The following is a 21954-nucleotide window of genomic DNA, read 5'->3' as shown; positions in this document are numbered from 1 at the left end:
GTCAGAAAGCCGATAACTTCAGACAGCTTGATCTAACAGCATCAAATAGAAGTGAAGAGAGAGAAAGAAGCGAAAGCTTTAACTCACCCACAAACATGCAACCCATCGAGCGGTATAACCACTCTCCTCCAATAGTTCGAGAATCCCGCATAATAGATGGAGGGGCGTTCTTTTTGATCATCACACCTTGCCAGAGCATACTCGGCACAGTTCGCTACTATAGGATGCCAGGTTTTCCCACCATTTACGGAGTATTCCAGCCGGACAGGATACCTGTGTGTTGGGCTTGATCCACAACCGACATTGATCTAAAACAAAAGTCAAAGTATTATACATATTATATTATTATATTAGCCACACTGATGAGTCGTGATACAACAAAACAGTACTGTATGTGGATGACTATATATATATATATATATATATATATATATATATATATATATATATATATATATATATATATAATAGAAAACTAAATAATACTGCTATTAATAAAATAAACTTTACCGATTGTACCTATTTACTATGCCTCCCCACGGGACAGAGTTAAACACCAGGGTCGTTTTTTAACGTGGAGAAAAGGTACAAAAATAAAAAATTGTCTCAGTCGTGAAGGATTTCTCCTCCACCGTAACAGAACAAGAAATGGAAGTGTATCATCTGAAGAACAGATGGTATTTATTTGCTCCCCCACTGAGCAAATTAGGCACAAGGCCGTTTTTAATGTGAGGTAAAAACCAGCTCCCCTAAAAGTAGGCAAAAAGGGGGCACTCTGGTTACCAAAAATAATAATTGTCCCAGTATAGAGGGTTTCCCCTCCATTGACTGGTACAAATTATCTTAAGTGCAGCATCTGCCGGAACAGATGGTATTTATTTGCTCCCCCACTGAGCAAATTAGGCACAAGGCCGTTTTTAATGTGAGGTAAAAACCAGCTCCCCTAAAAGTAGGCAAAAAGGGGGCACTCTGGTTACCAAAAATAATAATTGTCCCAGTATAGAGGGTTTCCCCTCCATTGACTGGTACAAATTATCTTAAGTGCAGCATCTGCCGGAACAGATGGTATTTATTTGCTCCCCCACTGAGCAAATTAGGCACAAGGCCGTTTTTAATGTGAGGTAAAAACCAGCTCCCCTAAAAGTAGGCAAAAAGGGGGCACTCTGGTTACCAAAAATAATAATTGTCCCAGTATAGAGGGTTTCCCCTCCATTGACTGGTACAAATTATCTTAAGTGCAGCATCTGCCGGAACAGATGGTATTTATTTGCTCCCCCACTGAGCAAATTAGGCACAAGGCCGTTTTTAATGTGAGGTAAAAACCAGCTCCCCTAAAAGTAGGCAAAAAGGGGGCACTCTGGTTACCAAAAATAATAATTGTCCCAGTATAGAGGGTTTCCCCTCCATTGACTGGTACAAATTATCTTAAGTGCAGCATCTGCCGGAACAGATGGTATTTATTTGCTCCCCCACTGAGCAAATTAGGCACAAGGCCGTTTTTAATGTGAGGTAAAAACCAGCTCCCCTAAAAGTAGGCAAAAAGGGGGCACTCTGGTTACCAAAAATAATAATTGTCCCAGTATAGAGGGTTTCCCCTCCATTGACTGGTACAAATTATCTTAAGTGCAGCATCTGACGAACAGATACTACACTTTGATCTTGTTTATATATTTTATTGAGAAAGAAAAAATTGAACATAAAAAACGTACAAAAAATTCAATTCAACAAAATTAGGCACAAGGCCCTACAAGAAATTGGGAGGGGGAGGGTACAGGGTCTTTTTGACTACGTAACAGATGAGACTTTGAAGTCTTACTCTTGACTGGCAACATTTACCAAAATACCTCAATCACTCTGTGGATCCTAATCTAACTAATAACCCCAGCGTTCAATGTAAAATTTAACTATGTACAATTTGTATATTCATTTCTGTATGTTGTGTGTGCATTTTTTTTTTTTTTTTTTTTTTTTTGTGTGTGTGTGTGTGTATGTGTGAGAAAATAATGTTCGATTTCATTAGAAAGAGTTCTTGAATTAATTGGCATAAAATGTTCGTGGAGTGGGAAAAAAAAACTAATGAAAATGTTCATTTCAAAAATAAGGAAAATCTACTAATGTGTTGTTAGTAAGACCCCCCCTGTACTATTCTATGTGGCTAGATCCCCCACTGTTTTCCGGGGAACCGAAAACAAGCAGAGCATCCCTAATGGGGTTTGGGGAAGTCGCCTTAATGGAGGTGGGAGAAAATAAAGCAACGGATGGAGGGGGTAGGAAGGTGACCTCTGAGTAGGGGGATGATCGGGGGCATCAGAAAATAAAGATGAGGAGCAGGGGGGGTTGGGCAGACTCAGAGGTTCTCTAATACCAAAAAATAAAATCAGGAACAGGATCTCATTTGTACCACCAGTCAAGAGTTACTTTACTGAACTTATAATGCTAACCTAGGCGGGATGGGTTCCGTAGGACCCAGCACCGCCCATGCCATGCCTAAGGAGGGAACACGTATTGAAACTTGGCTCCTCGACGGATGCACAAACTAGTGCTGTGCACCCACCTCTTGTCAAATTCCACTCTAGGCAACCTCTTCCAATCGCATCTGATCTTTACTTTAAGCAAATGTTTAAAGTAAACGATCAGATCCCGATCAGGAACAGATGTCCCTTCGTGGACCAACTTGAGGCGCGCGATCCAAATGGTCATGCGCGCTACTGCTAGGATCGCCAGGAAAACCAAACTTTCCTCCCTGGGGAACGGCGGCTCCATGTTGTACACAAAAGTTCCTACGTCGAGATCGAGCAGACACTCGGCATCGATGCGAGCTGTTACCCCCTCGACGTACCTTAATAGGGGCTGTATCCGGCTGCAACTAAAAAATGCGTGCTCGATTGTTTCGGGCTCGCGTTCGTCACAGCACGGACAGAAGCGGCTGGTATGTTCTTTATACCGGAAAAGTACGTCGAAGAGGGGCAGCGCATTTCGGACCAGTCGCCAAGTCAGGGAGAATTCCGAGTTATTCAGAATCTCCCGTCCCGGCGCCCAACGCCATTGAGAACGGACAACCTCCATCGACCATCCCATCCGCCTACAAAGTGGATCCTTCGCGGTCCCCTCCACTAAATCCCGATACAGTTTCTTCCTTGGCTGATCGAGGACATTGGTCCCCGGCAAAGCTCTAAGAGCGGTTCGGCATTCGGAGAAGAACTTGGACTCCCCCTTCGGTCTACGACGACCTTCTACCGAAGGGTTGGGTTTGAGGTTGGGAAACGAGTTCTCAACCACAGGGACCCAAGGAGCGTCTCCTTCAAGCGAACGACCCAGGAAAGCCAATCTCTCGGCGTTTCTATGACACAAGAGACTGGGCTGACCCAGGCCTCCCTCGCTCGGATTTTGAACACAGACCTCTCTGCAGACATAATGCTTACCCTCGTTCCACAAAAGTGAATCGAGGCGCCCTTGTAAGCGGGTTAGTCGTTCTGCAGGGAGAGGAAGTACAGACAAACGGTAAAGGATGAGCGGAAAGACGTATGTAGCACACGCCTCCGCCCGACCCTTCAAGGACAATTTCCTTCCAATCCAAGTCTTTACTGACGATTTGACCTTAGACTGTACTTCCGACCAATTCTTTTCCAGCTGAAGTCCCGGTCCAAACTGTTAAGACACTTGTAGTCTGTCTAAACTGTACGAACGAACTGACTAAACCAAGATGGCCGACTCCTATTTATATCACCACAAGCAAGGGAGGTAACCATGTAACTGGAGCAAGGGAGGTAACCAATGTCTACATTAACATTGCTGCTGTCCTCAAGTGAATAATTTATTTCTGATTTAACAAGTCCCTTAGAAGCTCAGATGAAGCTCCTGCCTTGGTCAAACAATCAGAGACCTGATCACAACCCTTGATCCATTCTATCTGTATCTCCCCTCTACTCTTCATTTCCTTCAGCCTTGCTACATCTATTCTCAATCGTCGATCGCTTACCAGATTGTTGGAATTCAATGTCTCCACAAGTGATGCATTATCTGTCTTGCAGAGAACGTCTGGCAATTTAGATAACTGAAATACCTCTTGTATCATAACCGCAGTCAAAACACCAGCATCAGCTCCCTCATTCAGAGCAAGAGTCTCTGAGGCCAATGGGCTTTTTGTCACTCTGTCCAATTTCTTTGACGCCCAACACATGGGGGCCATTTTGTCAGTACTTCCTCCAATAAAGACAACAAAACCACCCTGTGAAGATCCATCTTCCAGACTGGCATAAGAGGCATCAGTATAACACAAAATGTGTAAATCTGAGGGCTTTCCCAATTTTGGAAATGTTATAGAACCCTTCTTGGATTTCAATTTTGATAAGGCTTTATTCGCCTCAAATAAGGCTTTTACTTTGGGATGCTTTCCAGTGTTGCTCATTTTACACACATCAAAAGCTATATCAGGGCGTGTTTGAGTTGAAACCCACATCATCTGACCTGCAAGTCTCTTCAACTCATGCTTTTCTTCTTCATTCAGTTCATCATTTTTCCTCAGTATCCTCCCTTTGCTTATTTCTATTGGAGATATGGAAGATACATATAGATCTTGTTCTACAGTGATCCCATTTTCCTGTTGATTAACATTCAGTCCAACATATTTGAATGTTCCACTTTCATGAGATCCCACCTTAAATTTTTCTTTCAATGTTGCAATCACATCCCTTTCAAACTCTGTGTTTCCACAGAAAACAAAATCATCCACGTGCATAGCAAGAATTCCAGTCAAATTTCCTTTAATATCATGCCACAAAAACAATGCATTATCATAAGCACTTGCTACTCCTTTTAATTTAATCAAAGCCTGAGTAACTCTCTTGTACCATGCCCGTGGAGCATCATTCAATCCATAGATGCATCTTTTTAATTTCCACACTTGAGATTTAGGACAAACATCAGATGGTGGCCTCAGGTACACATCTCTCTCTAAAATACCACCTTGCAAAAAGGCTGAGGTAAAATCTATGGTCTGCAGCATCCAATTCTTTATTGATGCGGTTAGCATGACCATTCGCATAGCTTCACGGCTACATGTTGGGGAGTCCGTTTTCAGATTACTATTTTCTTCATAGCCTCGTGCTACAAGGCGAGCTTTCATTGTTTTCTGATTATCCTTGAATTTTTCAGTAATCACCCATCTTGTGGATATTGTTTTTTGACCTGTGTATGGCACACATTCAAATACTTCATAGGTGTTCATGTTTTTTATTTCTTTATGCTTGGCATCCATTACAGCTTTCGACTGCTCTTGTTCAGCGGTGAGCAGGACTACATTTTCCTGTTCAGTATATTGAGGCACTTCTCTCCAATGATCAATATGATTCCAGTTGATACAAACTTGATCCTCGTTTTCATCCTCAGGTTCTATATTGATCCAATGACTATATTTGCCAGTTGATTTAGGCTGTACTGACATAACCTTTCCTTTCTTCCACTCCTCACTTCCATTTATTTTATAAGTTATGGTCTTATTTCGGCCAGGTTTTTCAGTCTTATCTCTTAAACTGGTAGAACTATCAACAACTTCTTCTCTGTCTATATCTTCACTTTCTACCACTTGATTCTGCAACTCCTCCTCCTCAACTGAAAGGTATTCATTCTTCCCTTCTGTAGTGTTTCCCAGCATTTCAGCTTTTTTTGTTCTTTTTTCGTTGTTTTTATTCACTTTCATCAATTGGCACGGATGCATCCTATAAAATGCTCCGCCATGTCTGATTAAGACAAACTGGCCTTCTCTACCTAACACTTTTGCTGGACCACGCCATCCTTTAAAACCCTGCCTCCGATAATAGATTTGGTCTCCGGTAGCATAATCTTCATCAGCATAAGTTCTGACATTAGACCTGAGAGCTCTCCTAATTCTCTCACTGGACTCAGCTTCCAAAAAGTTTCTCCTTGCACTATGGAGAGCATTTAAATTTTTTCTCACCATGTCACTTGTAGTAGAGGACTCCATAGCAGGTAACTGGTCTGTCAGAATTGAGGGTGTATTTACATTGAAACCGAATACAAGTTCATTTGGACTGTGTCCAGAGTAATTGAGGAGGGCATTTTTTGCACAAATAGCCCATGCCAAGGCAATTTCAGGTTCACACTTCTCATCGTCAATTGTTTTTTTCATTGCCTCAGCAACTATCAAATTATGACGTTCTACAGTACCGTTGCTGAATGGACTTTCTGCGGCAGTAGTACAGGTTTCTATGTTGAGTTTTTCATTCATCTGTCTATAGTGTTCGTTGTTGAATTCACCCCCATTATCACTCAGAAAACGAACAGGAGATCCGAAATAGGTAATCCACATCATAAAGATGTTTTTGATGATCTCCTCCTTCTTCTTTGTTTTGATCAATGTTGCCGCTGAATACCTGGTAGCGGCATCAATGAGATGTAGTATCCACACCTCATTGTGGATGAACTCTTTCAAATCCATGCAAACTGTGTGATTAAATCTATTGCCAAGAGGCAATCCCACAACCGGTCGCAGTGGAGCTTTTTTAAATCTAAGGCAAATTTGACAGTTTTCACAAACCTCCTCAATCGCCTTTATAAATTCCTTGTCATTGAATTTGCCACTTTTTTTAACCAAGGAAACAAGTTTTTCCTTCGAGGCATGAGCAAACTGTCGATGAAGTTTTTCTGCTTTTTTTTTTTTTTTCTGTGAAAGAACACTGACCAAAATTCTGAACATGTAATACAATGTTCTTAGTACCACTATGATCCAACAACTTATTTGTTAAGGGGAGACAATAGTGCCCTGAAGTTGTGGTCTTTAGTTCAATACATTTATCAAAAATCCAGCACATATCTTTCCGGAAATCTAGCACTATTCCTGCTGTCTTCATTGATTTGTGACTTAATAGAAGAGGCAAGTCGTTTTTCACAATATCTGCTTCGATATAAACTCTTATACCTCCGAGTGTAACCGGAAATTTAGCAACTTTAATTGCTGTGACAGCCACTCCATCACCAAAACAAAAACTCCGGTCTGAGTTCGTATACTTCACTAGTTGCAGGTCACTTTCATTTAAAGTATCCAAATAAACATCAAGCCACACTTCGCCAGCCAGTGTGCGAGTACAAGCAGAATCCAAGACTGCCATTCCAAATGTTTCCTTTACAAGATTTGAAATTTTTTCATTTGTACTGTTCAAATAAATATTTTCTTGACTGAACAACGTAATGTGTATTTGTTCTGTCGCTTCCGTAAACCTGGGCGTATTTCTAGGACACTCTCTAATTAGATGGTTCGGAGACTGACATTTGTAACACAACAACACGTTTCCACTTCGGTCACATGGATTAGATTGTCCTCGACGAAAACGCCTTTTGTTGTTACCCGGTTTAGAATAATTATAGTTGACGATATCGGGCTGTGATTTCACTGCCGGTACATTTTCATCACGATAAATGTCACCAAATACTTTCTTTATCGATTCCTTCATGTTTTGATACGTCAAAACAGAACACGTTGTCCGCGCTAATTTTTCGTTCTCTTCCGATATGTTAACCGCGTTCAAAACAAGAAAAGCTTGCACTCCTTCCGGTAGAATAATGTGGAATTTTTTTAATCTTTGGTACAAAAACTCATAACGAACAAGAAAGTCATTTATACTGGTACCTGACGATCTTTTATAAGTGTAAAATTCCTTAAAAGTCATGTAAGCGCGCGTGTGTTCATCCTTTAAATATATGTCATCCAGTTTCTTTATTAAGATCTTCAAGCCATCTCGTCCGCCGATGTCACTTGTTGGCAATTCACGAACACATTCTCTAATATTCGGTGATAGCGTCAAAAACACTGCTGGCCCTTTTTTTTCCTCAGAAAGATCCGTGAACAACGACCACATTTCAACGTCTTGTTTCCAGTTCTCGTAAACATCCTCCCCCTCCAACAATGGAGGTTGTTTGTTCGAAGTTGCCATATCCGATATCCGATCTGTCTAGTGCTACAGACAAGCTGTACAAAAAAAAAAAAATTTTTTTTTTTTTTTTTTTTTTTCGTTTTGTCGCACACAGAGGGATATCTCTGCTACCATTTGTTAAGACACTTGTAGTCTGTCTAAACTGTACGAACGAACTGACTAAACCAAGATGGCCGACTCCTATTTATATCACCACAAGCAAGGGAGGTAACCATGTAACTGGAGCAAGGGAGGTAACCAATGTCTACATTAACACAAACCAGACACCGAGAATGCGGACCGGTCCATCGGTCCAGCTGAAAATACCTGGAAGCGAGTTTACCCCGGTCCAGGCCCCCAACCGCAGGCCAACAGACTTGCTACGGTTGAAGATGGCCCCTGTTACTTCTTCGTATCGAGCGAGCGCCTCGACCACCGCTTGAACGTCCGTGAGGCAAGACACGAACACGGTGACGTCATCGGCGAACGCGGAAACCCTGGCTCGTGTGCCTCCAGGGAGAGCTATTCCGCGCAGGACTGGTGTAGCCGCCTCGTCCCTTAACTTGCGAAGGAGGGGTTCCAACGCCAGGACATACAACAGAGGCGACAGCGGACAACCCTGTCGCACCGACCGAGAGACAGCGAATGACTCCGACAGCTTACCGTTGATCTGCACCGCTACCGTCGGCCTGTCATACAGAACAAAGATCTACTTGCGGAAGTCCGGATTAAATCCGGCGGCCTCTAGCACAGATCCTAGGAACCGATGGTCGACCCTATCGAATGCCTTGGACTGATCCAAACTGATCAGCGCGGCTTCGGCGTCGTCTTCTGTCCCCTCTATGATCGAGCGTATCAAGTGCAAATTGTCTTGAATCGATCTCCCCTTCACAGCATAAGTCTGGTCCGGTTCGATCAAGTCAGTGATGACAACCTGCAAGCGATTCGCAAGAATCTTTGCCAAAATCTTTAACTCTGTGTTTAGCAGAGTCAAGGGCCTAAAATCATCAAAGTTTTCCCTCCCACCATGCCGTTGACCTTTCCTCAGCAATGTGATCACACCTTTGGTCACCTGTCCAGGGATGGAACCCTGGGCAAACCAATGGTTGAACATATCCTTCAGAATAGGGACCAACATGGGCGACAGCCTCAAGTAAAACTCGTAGGGTAGACCATCAAGCCCCGGGGATTTGTTATAGCCGACCTGCTTCAACGCAGTAATGACCTCATGTTCAGTAATAAGACCATCACAGCTAGCCGCCCGAGCCGCCGTGAGGCGGGGCGAGTCAGCCAAATAGCTGCCAAACTCATCAACCCTGAGTCCGGGTAGTTGGGTGAAGCGCACCGATAGATGCTCCCGAAACCCCTCGCAGATCTCCCGAGTCGATACTAAGGGGTGTCCTTCCAGGTTATGTACTTTACGAATGTACCCATCCGAACCGCGCCTTAAAGCAGCCTTACGCTCAACAGCGTCAACATTCACAGCCTCGTTAGAAACTTTCTTTAACCTAGCCCTAACTACTTGACCTTCATACCGCTCGCTAGCCAAGCGGTTGAGATCTTGTTTAGCTAGTGCTAACTCTAGGGGGTCTCCCCCCTCCACCGCCCGGGTCAGCTTATCCTCTAAACGCTTCTTTGCCTTAGCCTTATCTATCGCGAGGCGTTGGCTATACTGGACAGAGAAGCGCCTAATTTTGGCCTTGAGACTAACCCACCACTTACTCCCTGTAACTGCCCCCACTAAAGCCCGCTGAATTAGCTCAGTGACCTTCAACCGGTAGTCCTCCAGCTCCAACAAGGTGCTGTTGAACTTCCAGTATCCGGCCAGTTTAGGCCTAGCGCTTAAGCTCAAACGGGCCATAACAAGTTTATGGTCCGAGTGTCCTAGCAAGTGGAACGTGGGGCAAGATAGGAAGTCTACATCGCCTCTTCTAACTAACATCCGATCCAAGTAAGTGCTTGGATGGGAAGGCACTACAGGATGCCACGTCCACATCTCCCGCCCTGGATGATCCAGACGAAATCTGTCGACGAGATCGCACGAGGCCATCAGGTCAGACAGACTGCTGTCACACCACGCCGACCCGCTAGTCCCCCCGACCTTATCTATTTTGGGATCAAGGATTGCATTCCAATCCCCCATTAAAACTAACCGTTCCGGATCCACTAAGAAGCCCTCCAACCGTCGAAAAAAGGTTGCCCTCTCTACAGCAGCATTGGGAGCATAAACAGCAACAATCCGAAAAACACTACAATTAACAGCAACATCAACAACAAGCGCCCGCCCGTCCTCGCCTGCGTGAACAACATTCACCGACGCTGACAGGGTGCAACTCACTAGCAAGGAGATTCCACGACTATAGGTATTGCCATATGCTGAGTAGACATCGTAATCGTTTACCAGCACCTGACAATCCCCGTCACAAACAAAGTGGGTCTCCTGGATAGCGGCAATATCTACCTTGAGGGACACCAAGTCTCTCACAACGCGCGAGGCCTTGCTTCGACACCTGATGCCCCTCACATTCAATGTAGCCAAGTTCAAAGACATGATCACTTACCTCAAGCACTGTCACAGACGGGTCTGAAATCCCGGGCAGTGAGGACATGGCAGGCCTGGCCAAGGCTGCCGGTAAGTAAATCCGATGAAGGTGATCCATCCTTGGCCACGCCCCCCACGTCCAGGGGGAAGGTTAGTTTGAGTGCCCTGTATAGCGATGGGTGTACATACATGGGGATTCTACCCTCACATTTAAAGAAAATGTTGGTCAGTGAAGGATGGTCCCTATCCACCAGCTGCTGGCCTGGGATCGCATTCTTCGCTGCCTTAATCATTGCCCACATTCCTCCAGTCCTAGCGTCCTTGTCGACCCTAACGAAAGTGGTCAACAAGGGAGCGTCCTTGAATTTAGTGGGGTCTGTTACTAGGTCTCCACCGACTTTTTCAAAGTTTTTAAGTTTATTGTACCGGACCTTCTGTTGTCCTTTAAGGTCCGGAGCCGGTTGGAGAGGGTCTGTTTCACAAATCCTGCTTCCTGGCAGGAAGGGGAGCTTTTTGGTCCGTTCACTGCGGACTTTGGGAGTGGGGGAGGGGACCTCTTTTGGTTGATGGGGAGGCTGAGCGCTTGGGGAGGGGGTAGCCTGCTCGTTTTCTTCTTTTTGGCTCCTGTCATGGGATGAGGGGCGGGAAGAGTTTCTTGGGGCCTTTATAGGAGAGGGGGAAGGTTGTTCGGGTTGCTGGGGTGTTGGGATCACAGGGGGCTCATCCTGTGTTGTTGTTGCGAGGGAGTCCTTCTCAGTCTCAGTGGGGGTAGGAGAATTTGCGCGTGTCTTGCGGCTTTTCCTCCTCCTGGCTCTCCTGATCTCTGTTGCGCTCAGGGCCATAGAGACTGTTGTTGTCTCTTCCTCTGCCTCTGACGCGGCCTCCTCCTCAGATTCTGGTAGTTTCCTCTTGTTTGAGGAGGAGGGTGTCTGTGTGTCCATTTTCTCCGTCTCGCTCTTCGGTTGTTCTTGGTCTTGGGTGACTGTCTGCAAGGATGGCTGTTTGTTGATCTTGCCTTTCTTTACGACCGTCACCCAGCCTGTCGGTGCCTCTGGAGGATTTGCGGCCGGTGCGGGAGCAGCGGCTTGATTTGTTGTCACGCTTGTTCCCGCCGCTTTTGTGGGCTTCTTCCCTCCATTCCTCTTTGGACAGTCCTTCGCCATATGCCCTTGTTGTGTGCACAGCCAGCAATGAGGCCTCCTCCCTTCCACTATAAGGGAGAGTGTCCACTCTCCGAACTTGAGTGTGGCTGGGATGGCGTAGAATCCAGCCTTGTCCAGGACCATCTGTACTTTGTAGTCCCCGGTCATGATGTTTCTTAATCCGCGGACCGGGGTGACTTCCTCTACGTCTCCATACTGGCTTAGGATAGCCCCCAGTTGTTTGGCCTCCATATAGCAGGGGACGTTTAGAGCAGAAACATTTGCTCTCCTCTTGTTCATATAGATGGGTTGGAGCTTTATGTTCCTGCTCTGATGGCAGGTCCTGGACAGCCTGACTGCGTCTTCGGAGGTGGGGAGCAGAACATCCCACTGTGCGTAACTCCTTCTACAGATGTAGTTGGCGGGAATGTTCTGCTCCAGCAACACGTTCATCATGGTGTCCTTGTTGACGCCCGTCAGACCCCTTGTCTTGGTGTCTGAAGTTATCAGCGAGAGCACTCTTTTCTTCAGAACTTCCACTTGACCCGGGAGGGGTTGGATGTTGTTCCCCTGGGTATACTCCTTGTAAGTGGAGTCGAATAGTGCTCTGTAGTCTTCGGGCGTCAACTTCCCTTGCTGCTCTTTGGGGCCTCATGCCGGTCCTCCATCCTGGTGGGTGTCAGCTGGACTCGGGTTGGGGGGCGTAGCTGGTGTTGTGGGGCTCTCTCTTGTTATGGGCATTTTTGGCTTCGGAACTGGGCCGTTACCAGGCAAAGTAGGCCATTGTGTCCTTGGCGTTGTTTCGTCCTGGCTTGGTTTGCTCTCCGGGCCGCTCCCCTTTCTTATTTTCTTCCTTTGCTGGGTGGCTGTCCCCTTGGGGGATGGAGGTGTCTCCCCTTCTGGTGCCGTGTTCCCAGCTGGAGCCTTGGTGGGTACTGTCAAGGGTGTCTCTCCTTCCAGCTTGCTTTTGTTACCACTGGCCGGAGAGTCACCCCTTTTCCGTATTTGGTCCTCTTGGGGAGTGTTGGGGGGCCAATCACTGTCTTCCCCGCCGAATAGTGAGCAGATGGAGGCTATTACATCTTCATCCAGCGCCTCGGTTTGGTCCGCGGTGCTGTTTTCCTCCTTTTCTGTTGGGGAGTCGCCCTTTGGGGGAGCGGGGGATGGGTTCCCCGGTCTTCCTCCCTTGGTTCTGCCGTCCTGGGGTGCAGCTGGTTGGCTGGGTTCTGCACTTTCCCCAGCTAGTGACTTAACGGCAGCTTTTTCCGCTGGGTTGCCCTCGTGGGGAGCGGTTGCAGGTGCTTTTTGGGGGGTCGCCGCGGGCTGCGGCCCTACCCTCCCGCTTTCTTCCAAGGTCGCCGCGCGCCGGGGCCCTACCTTGTTTCCTGGCGCCGTCTCGCCGGGAGATGCATCAGCTCCCTCACATAGGGAGTCGTTAGCAGTTGAGATGCTGCGCATTTGGGGTGACGTACCCCTCCTGCCTGGCATCGTGGCGGTTGCACTGGCCGCTGGCGCGGACCGAAGTGTAGTGGGGGAAAAGAAAACCCAGGGGAATGGAGGGGGAGGAGGGGGAGGAGCGGACTTTGAAGAAATTAGAGTTTTTGACTTCCCCTCACGGGGATGTCGGGTTAGCAGCTCAGATCCCCCCGCGAGGGGGGAGAGCAGAGAAGAAAGACGCAGTGGGTGCTAGCGGGTCAGAGTGCCGCGTCGCAATTAAGAGAGAGAGGGGATAGGCATCCCTGCCCACAGAGGGGAGCAGAAACGAAGCACCCGCCTTACCCCACGTCACCCTACCCACTAACTTACCCCAACGGAAGCGAGAAAGAGAACCCTGTCTGCTCGATCCACTGGGAGAGCAGCGAAGATAGACAAAGTTTGGGCCTGGCAGGTCAGAGTGCTGCTCAGGCAATTAAGTGTGGAGAAATTAGACCATCCCCTGTCTCTAGAGGGAAGAGACCGGAACGAAGAAAAAACAACATGCAAAAACAACAAATGAAAAAAGAAGGTCTCAACTACCAGCGATAGTGGTGTTGGTCCCGAGATTCCAGTCTCCCAAAAGAGGGGATCGGTTTCCGGGTCCAAGCTCCCACAAATGTGGAGTCGGTCCTCTAGGTCCTGACTCCCCAAAGGAGGGGGTCGGTCCTTGCTAACAAAGGTTAGTAAGAAAAAACACCTTAACCTAGCCCGAAAGCCCGGTGGTGGGTCAAGTTTAGTAACTGAGGGAACAGATACTACACTTTGATCTTGTCCCGAAGGCCAAGTAAAACACCCTCCTTAAATGTTTGTAAAGTTATTAAAATAATTAACCAATCTAAAGATATACACGTTATAAAAAAATAAATTATGTAAATTGTTCAATACCAGTTAGATTAATCTATTGCTGATGATGTATCCAAAAGGATTGGAAAGTATTCGACCTTACAATAAATATGGCGACTACACCAGCCAGTTCCTACCGGAAGTGAATATCATTATTCAGAAGTTGGAACTTTATTTAATGAAATATGCCTGAGAGAAAAAACGCTGCTCTCTCTCTCTCTCTCTCTCTCTCTCTCACACACACACACACACACACACACACACACACACACACACACACACACACACACTTTTGAAAGTTCGCCGAGGTGTACTACAACCACCTGAACAGTTGCTGTGATTTTCAGAAGTGTTTCTGGCGCAGGTGAACTATCCATTATCACTGGAACTTGACTGTTGTTATGCAATTCCCATCTCCATTCAGTAGTGATATAACAACTTTTATACAAACTTTTCTTTTGGTCAAGATCAACGTGTAGTATCTGTTCTTCAGATGCTGCACTTCCATTTCTTGTTCTCTTTCAGTGGAGAGTCAGTCCTTCACGACTGAGACAATTTTTTTTTATTTTTTGTACTTTTTCTCCACGTTAAAAGACGAGCCTAGTATCTAACTCTGTCCCCTGGGGAGGCATTGTAAATAGGTACATGGACATCGTTTATGACGTCATAGTTAGGACCATTGTGGTGATGAGATTTTAGTAAACGTTTAGTCTGTTGTTCTCCATATATAATAGTAATAATAATAAAAAAAAATCATAAAACGCTTTTTTGGAATTTGTTCAGGATCGAACTGTATTTTCACTGGACTAATTAGTGGTGGGTTTATATTTTGTAGTTTTCAAGTTTTAAGGTTGATAGACGGACAAACATACATAAACAACCGCCCTTTATATAATAGGCTTAAGGAAAAAGTTCACAGGACGGAAGATAGGAAATACTTACATCAAACTGTATGACTGACATTGGTCCAATATCCAGGTCTCTTGTTACGATCGAATGTTCGCCGACGCCTCGTCGGAAAACAAGAGCGGATGTCCCCGCGGTTTTCGTGTCTTCTCTGTAAGAAGATTGAAATAAATATAATAATGGCGGGAAATTTCTAATTAAACGTTTGCCATTTCAAGTTAGAAGTTGACATTTTCAAATATTAACATCCTTTTATGCTTATAGCATATACGGCATAACCATGTGGCTACATATTTCTCTGTCTTCGACCCTGGTAACACGGGCTCTTTTGTTTGGGAATATACTGTACTTATGTATGACTGTTGAAAGTCCGATAACTCTTGTATCCCTATTACCTCCCTTTTCCCTGTACATATCCCATAATCCCTTTTTGTTCTTCCCCTTTTTACAATAAAGAGTTCTCCTCATCAGCCAACACGTCTATCTATTTTCCTCCTTTGAATTCCTGTCCATTTTTGTCTCTGTTTCACTAAAATGCACCACTCAACAATGACATAATCACTAGGGTTAAGACAACAGCATATTGTTTTCATTGTTTTGACTCTCGAGTATATATCCGTTGATATCTGATATGCTTTTATACAGAGTGATGTGGTTGATTAACTGTGTCTGGTATATACTCGAGAATCAAAACAATGAAAAGCATATTCTATTGTCATAGCCCTAGTAATAACTAAAGAGCGCTTATATTAGCAGGGGAGGTAATTCATTTTTGAAAACTGTCAAAAACTTGGGCCAATTTCGGAGAATATTTTGAAATGGAGAAGTTTTTTTTTTTTCAATCAGCAGGTACTTTTTTCAGCTAATAAAAAAACCCAAAAGAAAAAACAAACTGAGTTATACGTTATGTTCATTTTTGTTATTTGTTAGCTGTTTTAATTTTAATAATATCCTTCTTTATTAACATTACAAACTATGAGTCGATAAGTTCTTGATGAGCCATCCCCTTAAGTAATCCAATTTACCAAATTTCCACTATTAACGATGACTACGACATGTTCCCTTTTATCACTGTATACTCATTAACCCTTCTCCTCGAGTGACCTCCAAGCCTTGATAAGTGCTGACTCCTTTGTAAAAAAATAAAAGAAAAGAAAAATGTCACAAATGCTTAAGCGACTCACCTTCTTTGATGTTCACAGTAAGAACCAATTTTTCCGTTGTTGGAGAATTGCCAACTATCCGGATCCAAATAGTCCGAACTGAAATCGTCCGACAACATTCCTGGATTTGCTAACATTGTGCCAATGAAGAAGTTGTCCACAGCCCAAGTTGATTCCATTGGACCTTAGAATTAATTGACAGAGATAAAAGAAGTTCAGAAAACATTCAGTATTTCGGTTTCGTAAATCTTCCAAGGCTTTTGACCTTTTTTCCGGATAGTTTTTTGAATAATACAACATTGTGAAGGACCCTTCAGTCTATTCACAGCAACGGGCTGTGAATCCTAGATCAGTTTCAGAACTATGATAAGAGAATATTCTTATTATTGTTTTGACTCTTGAGTATATATCCAACAGTTAACCAATCGAGAACCGCATCACTCTATCTAAAACATATAAGATATTAACTGATATATACTTGAGAGTCAAAATAATGAAAAGAATATTCTCTTGTCATAGCCCTAGTCATAACCACGTAGAAATTTCTGCTGTTTCTGGGAATATTTTCAATCTTAGCCATTTTATGATTAAAACTGAAACCTTGTCATTGGCTCGAAATAAATTATCTTTTCCATCTGGTGTATTGTCTTGATACATGACTCCCGGCATTGCGAAATCCGAATAAAATTTACCACTAAATATTCATTGCAAAATCTGAATAAAATTTACCATTAAATATTCATTGCAAAATCCAGATAAAATTTGCCACTTAATATTCATTGCAAAATCCGAATAAAATTTACCATTTAATATTCATTGCAAAATCCGAATAAAATTTACCATTAAATATTCATTGCAAAATTCAAATAAAATTTACCATTAAATATTCATTGCAAAATCCGAATAAAATTTACCATTGAATATTCATTGCAAAATTCAAATAAAATTTACCATTAAATAGTCATTGCAAAATCCGAATAAAATTTACCATTAAATATTCATTGCAAAATCCGAATAAAATTTACCACTAAATATTCATTGCAAAATCTGAATAAAATTTACCATTAAATATTCATTGCAAAATTCAAATAAAATTTACCACTAAATATTCATTGCAAAATCCAGATAAAATTTACCATCAAATATTCATTGCAAAACCCGAATCAAATTTACCACTAAATATTCATTGCAAAATCCGAATAAAATTTACCATTAAATATTCATTGCAAAATCCGAATAAAATTTACCACTAAATATTCATTGCAAGCAAAATCCGAATAAAATTTACCATTAAATATTCATTGCAAAATTCCAATAAAATTTACCACTAAATATTCATTGCAAAATCCGAATAAAATTTACCATTAAATATTCATTGCAAAATCTGAATAAAATTTACCACTAAATATTCATTGCAAAATCCGAATAAAATTTACCATTAAATATTCATTGCAAAATCCAGATAAAATTTACCACTTAATATTCATTGAAAAATCCGAATAAAATTTACCATTAAATATTCATTGCAAAATTCAGATAAAATTTACCATTAAATATTCATTGCAAAATCCGAATAAAATTTACCATTAAATATTCATTGCAAAATCCGAATAAAATTTACCACTAAATATTCATTGCAAAATCCGAATAAAATTTACCATTAAATATTCATTGCAAAATTCGAAGTTGACTCAATTGGACCTAAGAATTAATTGACAGAGAGATAAAAGAAGTTTAGAAAACATTCAGTATTTTGGTTGAGATTAGACTTCGAAATGAGGTCATAAAAATATTCTGCGTTTTACCAAGAAAGAAAACCTTCCAAGACTTTTGTCCTTTTTTCAGGCAAGAGAAATATATTTATTACAAGTATTCATCACGGGCTTATGAAGCCTCTTAGGAATCGCATCAACAGATTTCTCAAGGAACCATTTTGTTTTACGAAATGACTCACCACTTATCAAGGCTAACAAAACACCCGAGGATAGGGTTAAAGAGATGGATAGATTAACGGTTGAACGATGATGAATATTAGGAGAGGATTGGTAATCTACACCTCCCACCAACCTAGAACAACAGCTGAATCAGAACAAAATCAGCAATTCTCCCTCCTTTGTCAGAAACATCGCTCATATAATGTGGAGACGAAAAGAATAAAGTCAGGTACGGAACTAGTGAAATCAGTTGATGCGGTTCTCAAGCGGCTTCAGAAGCTGGTGCGATTGCTAGGGTCTATATTGAATTCTAAATAAAACCCAAAGCTATGTATTTTCCGTATTTATCTACCGTATTAATTTCCTGTAAGTGTGTGTATATATATATATATATATATATATATATATATATATATATATATATATATATATATCAGGTTAAGGGTATTCAAGAGTGGTAACTAATGGATTTAACGAGTTTATTATCAATAAAAAAAGAGCAAGCTACACTTTTATTAATACAGAACTGGTTTTTTTCTGTGGAAAGCAATCGTTTATTAAGTTGCCTGACGAGGATTTCTGGTTTAAACAGACCATTTGTCCGAAGCATTAGCATATCCAGTGTCGCGACTATGAAAACTTTATATATATATATATATATATATATATATATATATATAGCACTTAATATTAGGGAGTTACAGGGTTGAACGATTTTTTTTTACATGGAAGTTACCACATATGAAGGCCCGGAAGCCACTCGGGGATAAGGGTTATTGCGTGTACAGTAATCAATGGGATAGTATCGTAGTAATCATTAGTATTGGAGATTTGATAAAGTGCCTTACTTAAGGGGGCGGTTCATCAGGAATTTGTTTATGTTGGACTTGAAGACATCCAAGTTGTAGTGTGGTGAGAAACAAGCAGACGGAAAAGAGTTCCTCGGGCGTGCACTTCTAAGAAAGAAGCTTTGTTCGTGGAGTCTACGTTTTGGTTTTGGCACATTTAAAGAATGGGGAAGATTTTTGACAGTGGTTTCAGCTAGACGGGTGTTTATCATGAAAGATTGGCAAGGGATACCAGGGATTGGGGCTCAAACGACCACCTGCCATGGAAGTAACACAACGTCTCTTCTGTGGGAGAGAGGTTGCAGGGAAGAGAAAAGGGCATCCCCTACCTAGCCACAAAATCTATTTTGTACTCTGTCAAGGCAGGATAGGCTGTTTTATGCAGCTTCTGCCCAGATTTATTTCTCGCCCTTAAGAAAACAACACTACAGCTTTATTTTAAAACTTTTATTGAAAAAAATCGATTCAGGTAACTTGATTTTGTAGTAGAGCTTGAATCTATTCAATTTAGTTAAAATTACCGCCTCGATACGAGTCCAGAACTGGGAGCATGCCTTTTTCACAAGCGCCGGCGGGACCTCGGCGAATACTAGGTGGATGGCGGTAATCAGGCTGGCTTTGGTGTTGATGATGTTCTCGGGAGAGGTAGGGCGGGCAGTAAGAGAAGGGTACAAAGTCATAGCACTCCTTCTGAAACCAAGCCTGGGACTTTTGGAATTTGTGGGCCAGCGCTGAGTCTTGCTGCCACACTCAGGGTCTGCCATCGGCCACATGATTGCACCAGGGGATCATCACACTCTTCAGCACATCCAGGTACATTTTGGTGTTGACTTTCAAGCCGCCTCTGAAGATGTGAGGTGGTATGATATGGCCCTCACTTGAAACCACACCAAAGACCATAATCGTGGCCGGAAACTTTGTTTTCATCACCCTGGGCACGTCTCTGTTATGTGTGTCAATCCCGCGATGCATTTTTGTTACAGGAAAGAGCTTTCCCCTTTCCATGTAAATAAGAACATTAGATAAGTGAAAATGAGATTAGGATAAGCTGAGACTCGAACCTTGTAAGCAAGGTTCAGAAATAAAATGTTAGAAATTGGAATGTTAAAAAGGTCTATTGTTAAATTCTATTATGAATAGTTAGATATTCTTTATGTCGTAAAAAGAATTGATTGTTCATTCTTTTACAGAACTGAATATTAAAAATGTCAGCTAGAAAGAATGAACAATACAAATTAAAAATATATTGTTAAAAATAGGTTAAGTTAAAAAATAGGTTAGGAGAGGATTCTTTGTTTGCAGAAGCGTGTTTGGAAAAACGTGTACATAGCCACGTGAATTGGTCACGTTTGGGAAACGCACTTCTGACGTAATAGCAAAAGGGGGATTCCCAATATAGGAGCTAAAGTTAGTCAGATCAAGGCAGAACAGTCAGCAGAGTCGGTCGGAGAGAGTTGATCGGCCAAGAGTTGACATGGTCAGAGGAGGATCCCTTATTGAAGCGAAGGGTAGAAGATTAAACTATGTTGATTCAAATGTGAGTTCCTGACGTCATCATCATTCAACCGGTCCAATGAATAAAGAATCATCTTTGTGTTTTTGTAAAACTGTTGTCATGTGTCATCTTTCAACACTCAAAAGGTAATGTGTTAAACATCTTGTAATGAACATTGTGTAACCCTTACAAGACTATGCATCTCCCCCTCCATCTGTGTTATAAAAACTGTGCATTTATCACCCTCTCTCCTCGCTAATATATGTTATAAGAAACATCTCAGAACTGTATAAATGTCTCTCTCCCTCATCATCACTATCGTTATATCCGTTATATGTATTGTCCCAATATGAATCCCCCATCATATCTCTTTAATATGTACCCCACCTATGCAACATTTTGAGGGCGCTAGCAATGGTCTTTTTGTCATAACTTAGATCGATAGAAAGCACGAGTTGTATAGTGGCGCGTCTCTGATCTTTCTGATGAAACATTGTGTCACTTTCAGACATAATAAAAGACTCCTAGCGCTTTTGGAATTTGTACACAGCTGGCCAACTAGTAAATTTTCTGCAACAAAAAAAGGAAAGAAAACCGGTTTTCATCAAACGGAAATGGAATCATGTCTTTTGTGCGATAATTTTATTGTTCCACCCTGTACTTTCCACAGTACCTGTACATAAAACAACAACCAATACCCATCCCAATCTTTAAAATGCATCTCATCCAAGTTTGCACCATAACACCTGAAATTAGTAGTATCCATTTTCTATCTATTGTTTGTCTTACGTCATTTCCGCCCAATTTTTATAAACTTGCTTTCTCACAAATCCTAGTTTATTTTGGGGAAAACTCGCCACTTTTTGTTACAGTAATAAACATCTGACATGATTCTCCCGTGATTTTATTCAATTAAGGAATCCAGGGTTACATTGGTGCAAACCGTGTGAGAAATAGCATTTAAGATGAGAGCAGTTGTTTTAATAATTCAAATCAAAATTCTACCCCTTTACCGAAAAGTTCACTAGATACTAAAAGATTTTCTACTCCAAGAGTTTCTTTTCTGGTATCGCTTACCTTTGGATTTTTCTCCTTCTTTCACAACCATACAAACATGCAGAAATTTAAAGGTAATTTGAACAAACATCTTGCTAACCAACTCTTCACCCAAGTTTCATCATATAAGCCTTTATGCTTTGGTAACAATATGCCTTGTTTGTAAAAAGAGAGAACAAAAATAACTTGGAGTTGATTGTAATAAAATCTCTTGCAGTATTTGTCATAGTAATGATAGAATATGACACATACGGCATGCCAATCTTATTGCCAATTTTCTCCCAATAGTTTGGCAGTTTATATAAGTGTTTGTTGGTTTCAGTATTGGAATTACCATTTTTACCACCCTAGGAACACACTGTCAGTACGTTTACTAGTATAAACAGTAACTTAATACATTTGCTTGGATACATTTCGTAAACAGGATATATTCTGGATAAATATAATAGAGCCTAACTGAAAATAAATTCAGATTCGTGAGAAAGGAAGTAAATAAAGATTAGGCGGAAATGACATAAAGCAAAAAATATACAAACAATGGCGACTGCTAATTTTAGGAGTTATGAACGATACATTTAGTCTTATGCAGTAAACAGGATTTTTTCTAGAAAAATATTACGT

The 21954-nt window shown here is 42.2% G+C and overlaps 1 protein-coding gene across 1 annotated transcript in view; it reads right to left on the bottom strand.

Annotated features, from left to right (window-relative positions):
• LOC145243628 (reelin-like) overlaps positions 1-21954 on the bottom strand; it is a 280927-nt gene that overhangs the window by 107325 nt on the left and 151648 nt on the right. The window contains exons 36-38 of the mRNA XM_080106652.1: positions 16022-16184; positions 14874-14988; positions 88-308 (exon numbers count right to left, since the gene is read on the bottom strand). Of these exons, the coding sequence (XP_079962778.1) occupies positions 88-308; positions 14874-14988; positions 16022-16184 (499 nt within the window). The remainder of the gene's footprint in view (positions 1-87; positions 309-14873; positions 14989-16021; positions 16185-21954) is intronic.

This window comes from Euprymna scolopes, chromosome 22 (assembly GCF_053919585.1).
Source record: "Euprymna scolopes isolate OS-2025 chromosome 22, ASM5391958v1, whole genome shotgun sequence".
Classification (NCBI taxonomy): Eukaryota; Metazoa; Mollusca; class Cephalopoda; order Sepiida; family Sepiolidae; genus Euprymna; species Euprymna scolopes.
This window is presented reverse-complemented; position numbering and strand designations above follow the sequence as displayed.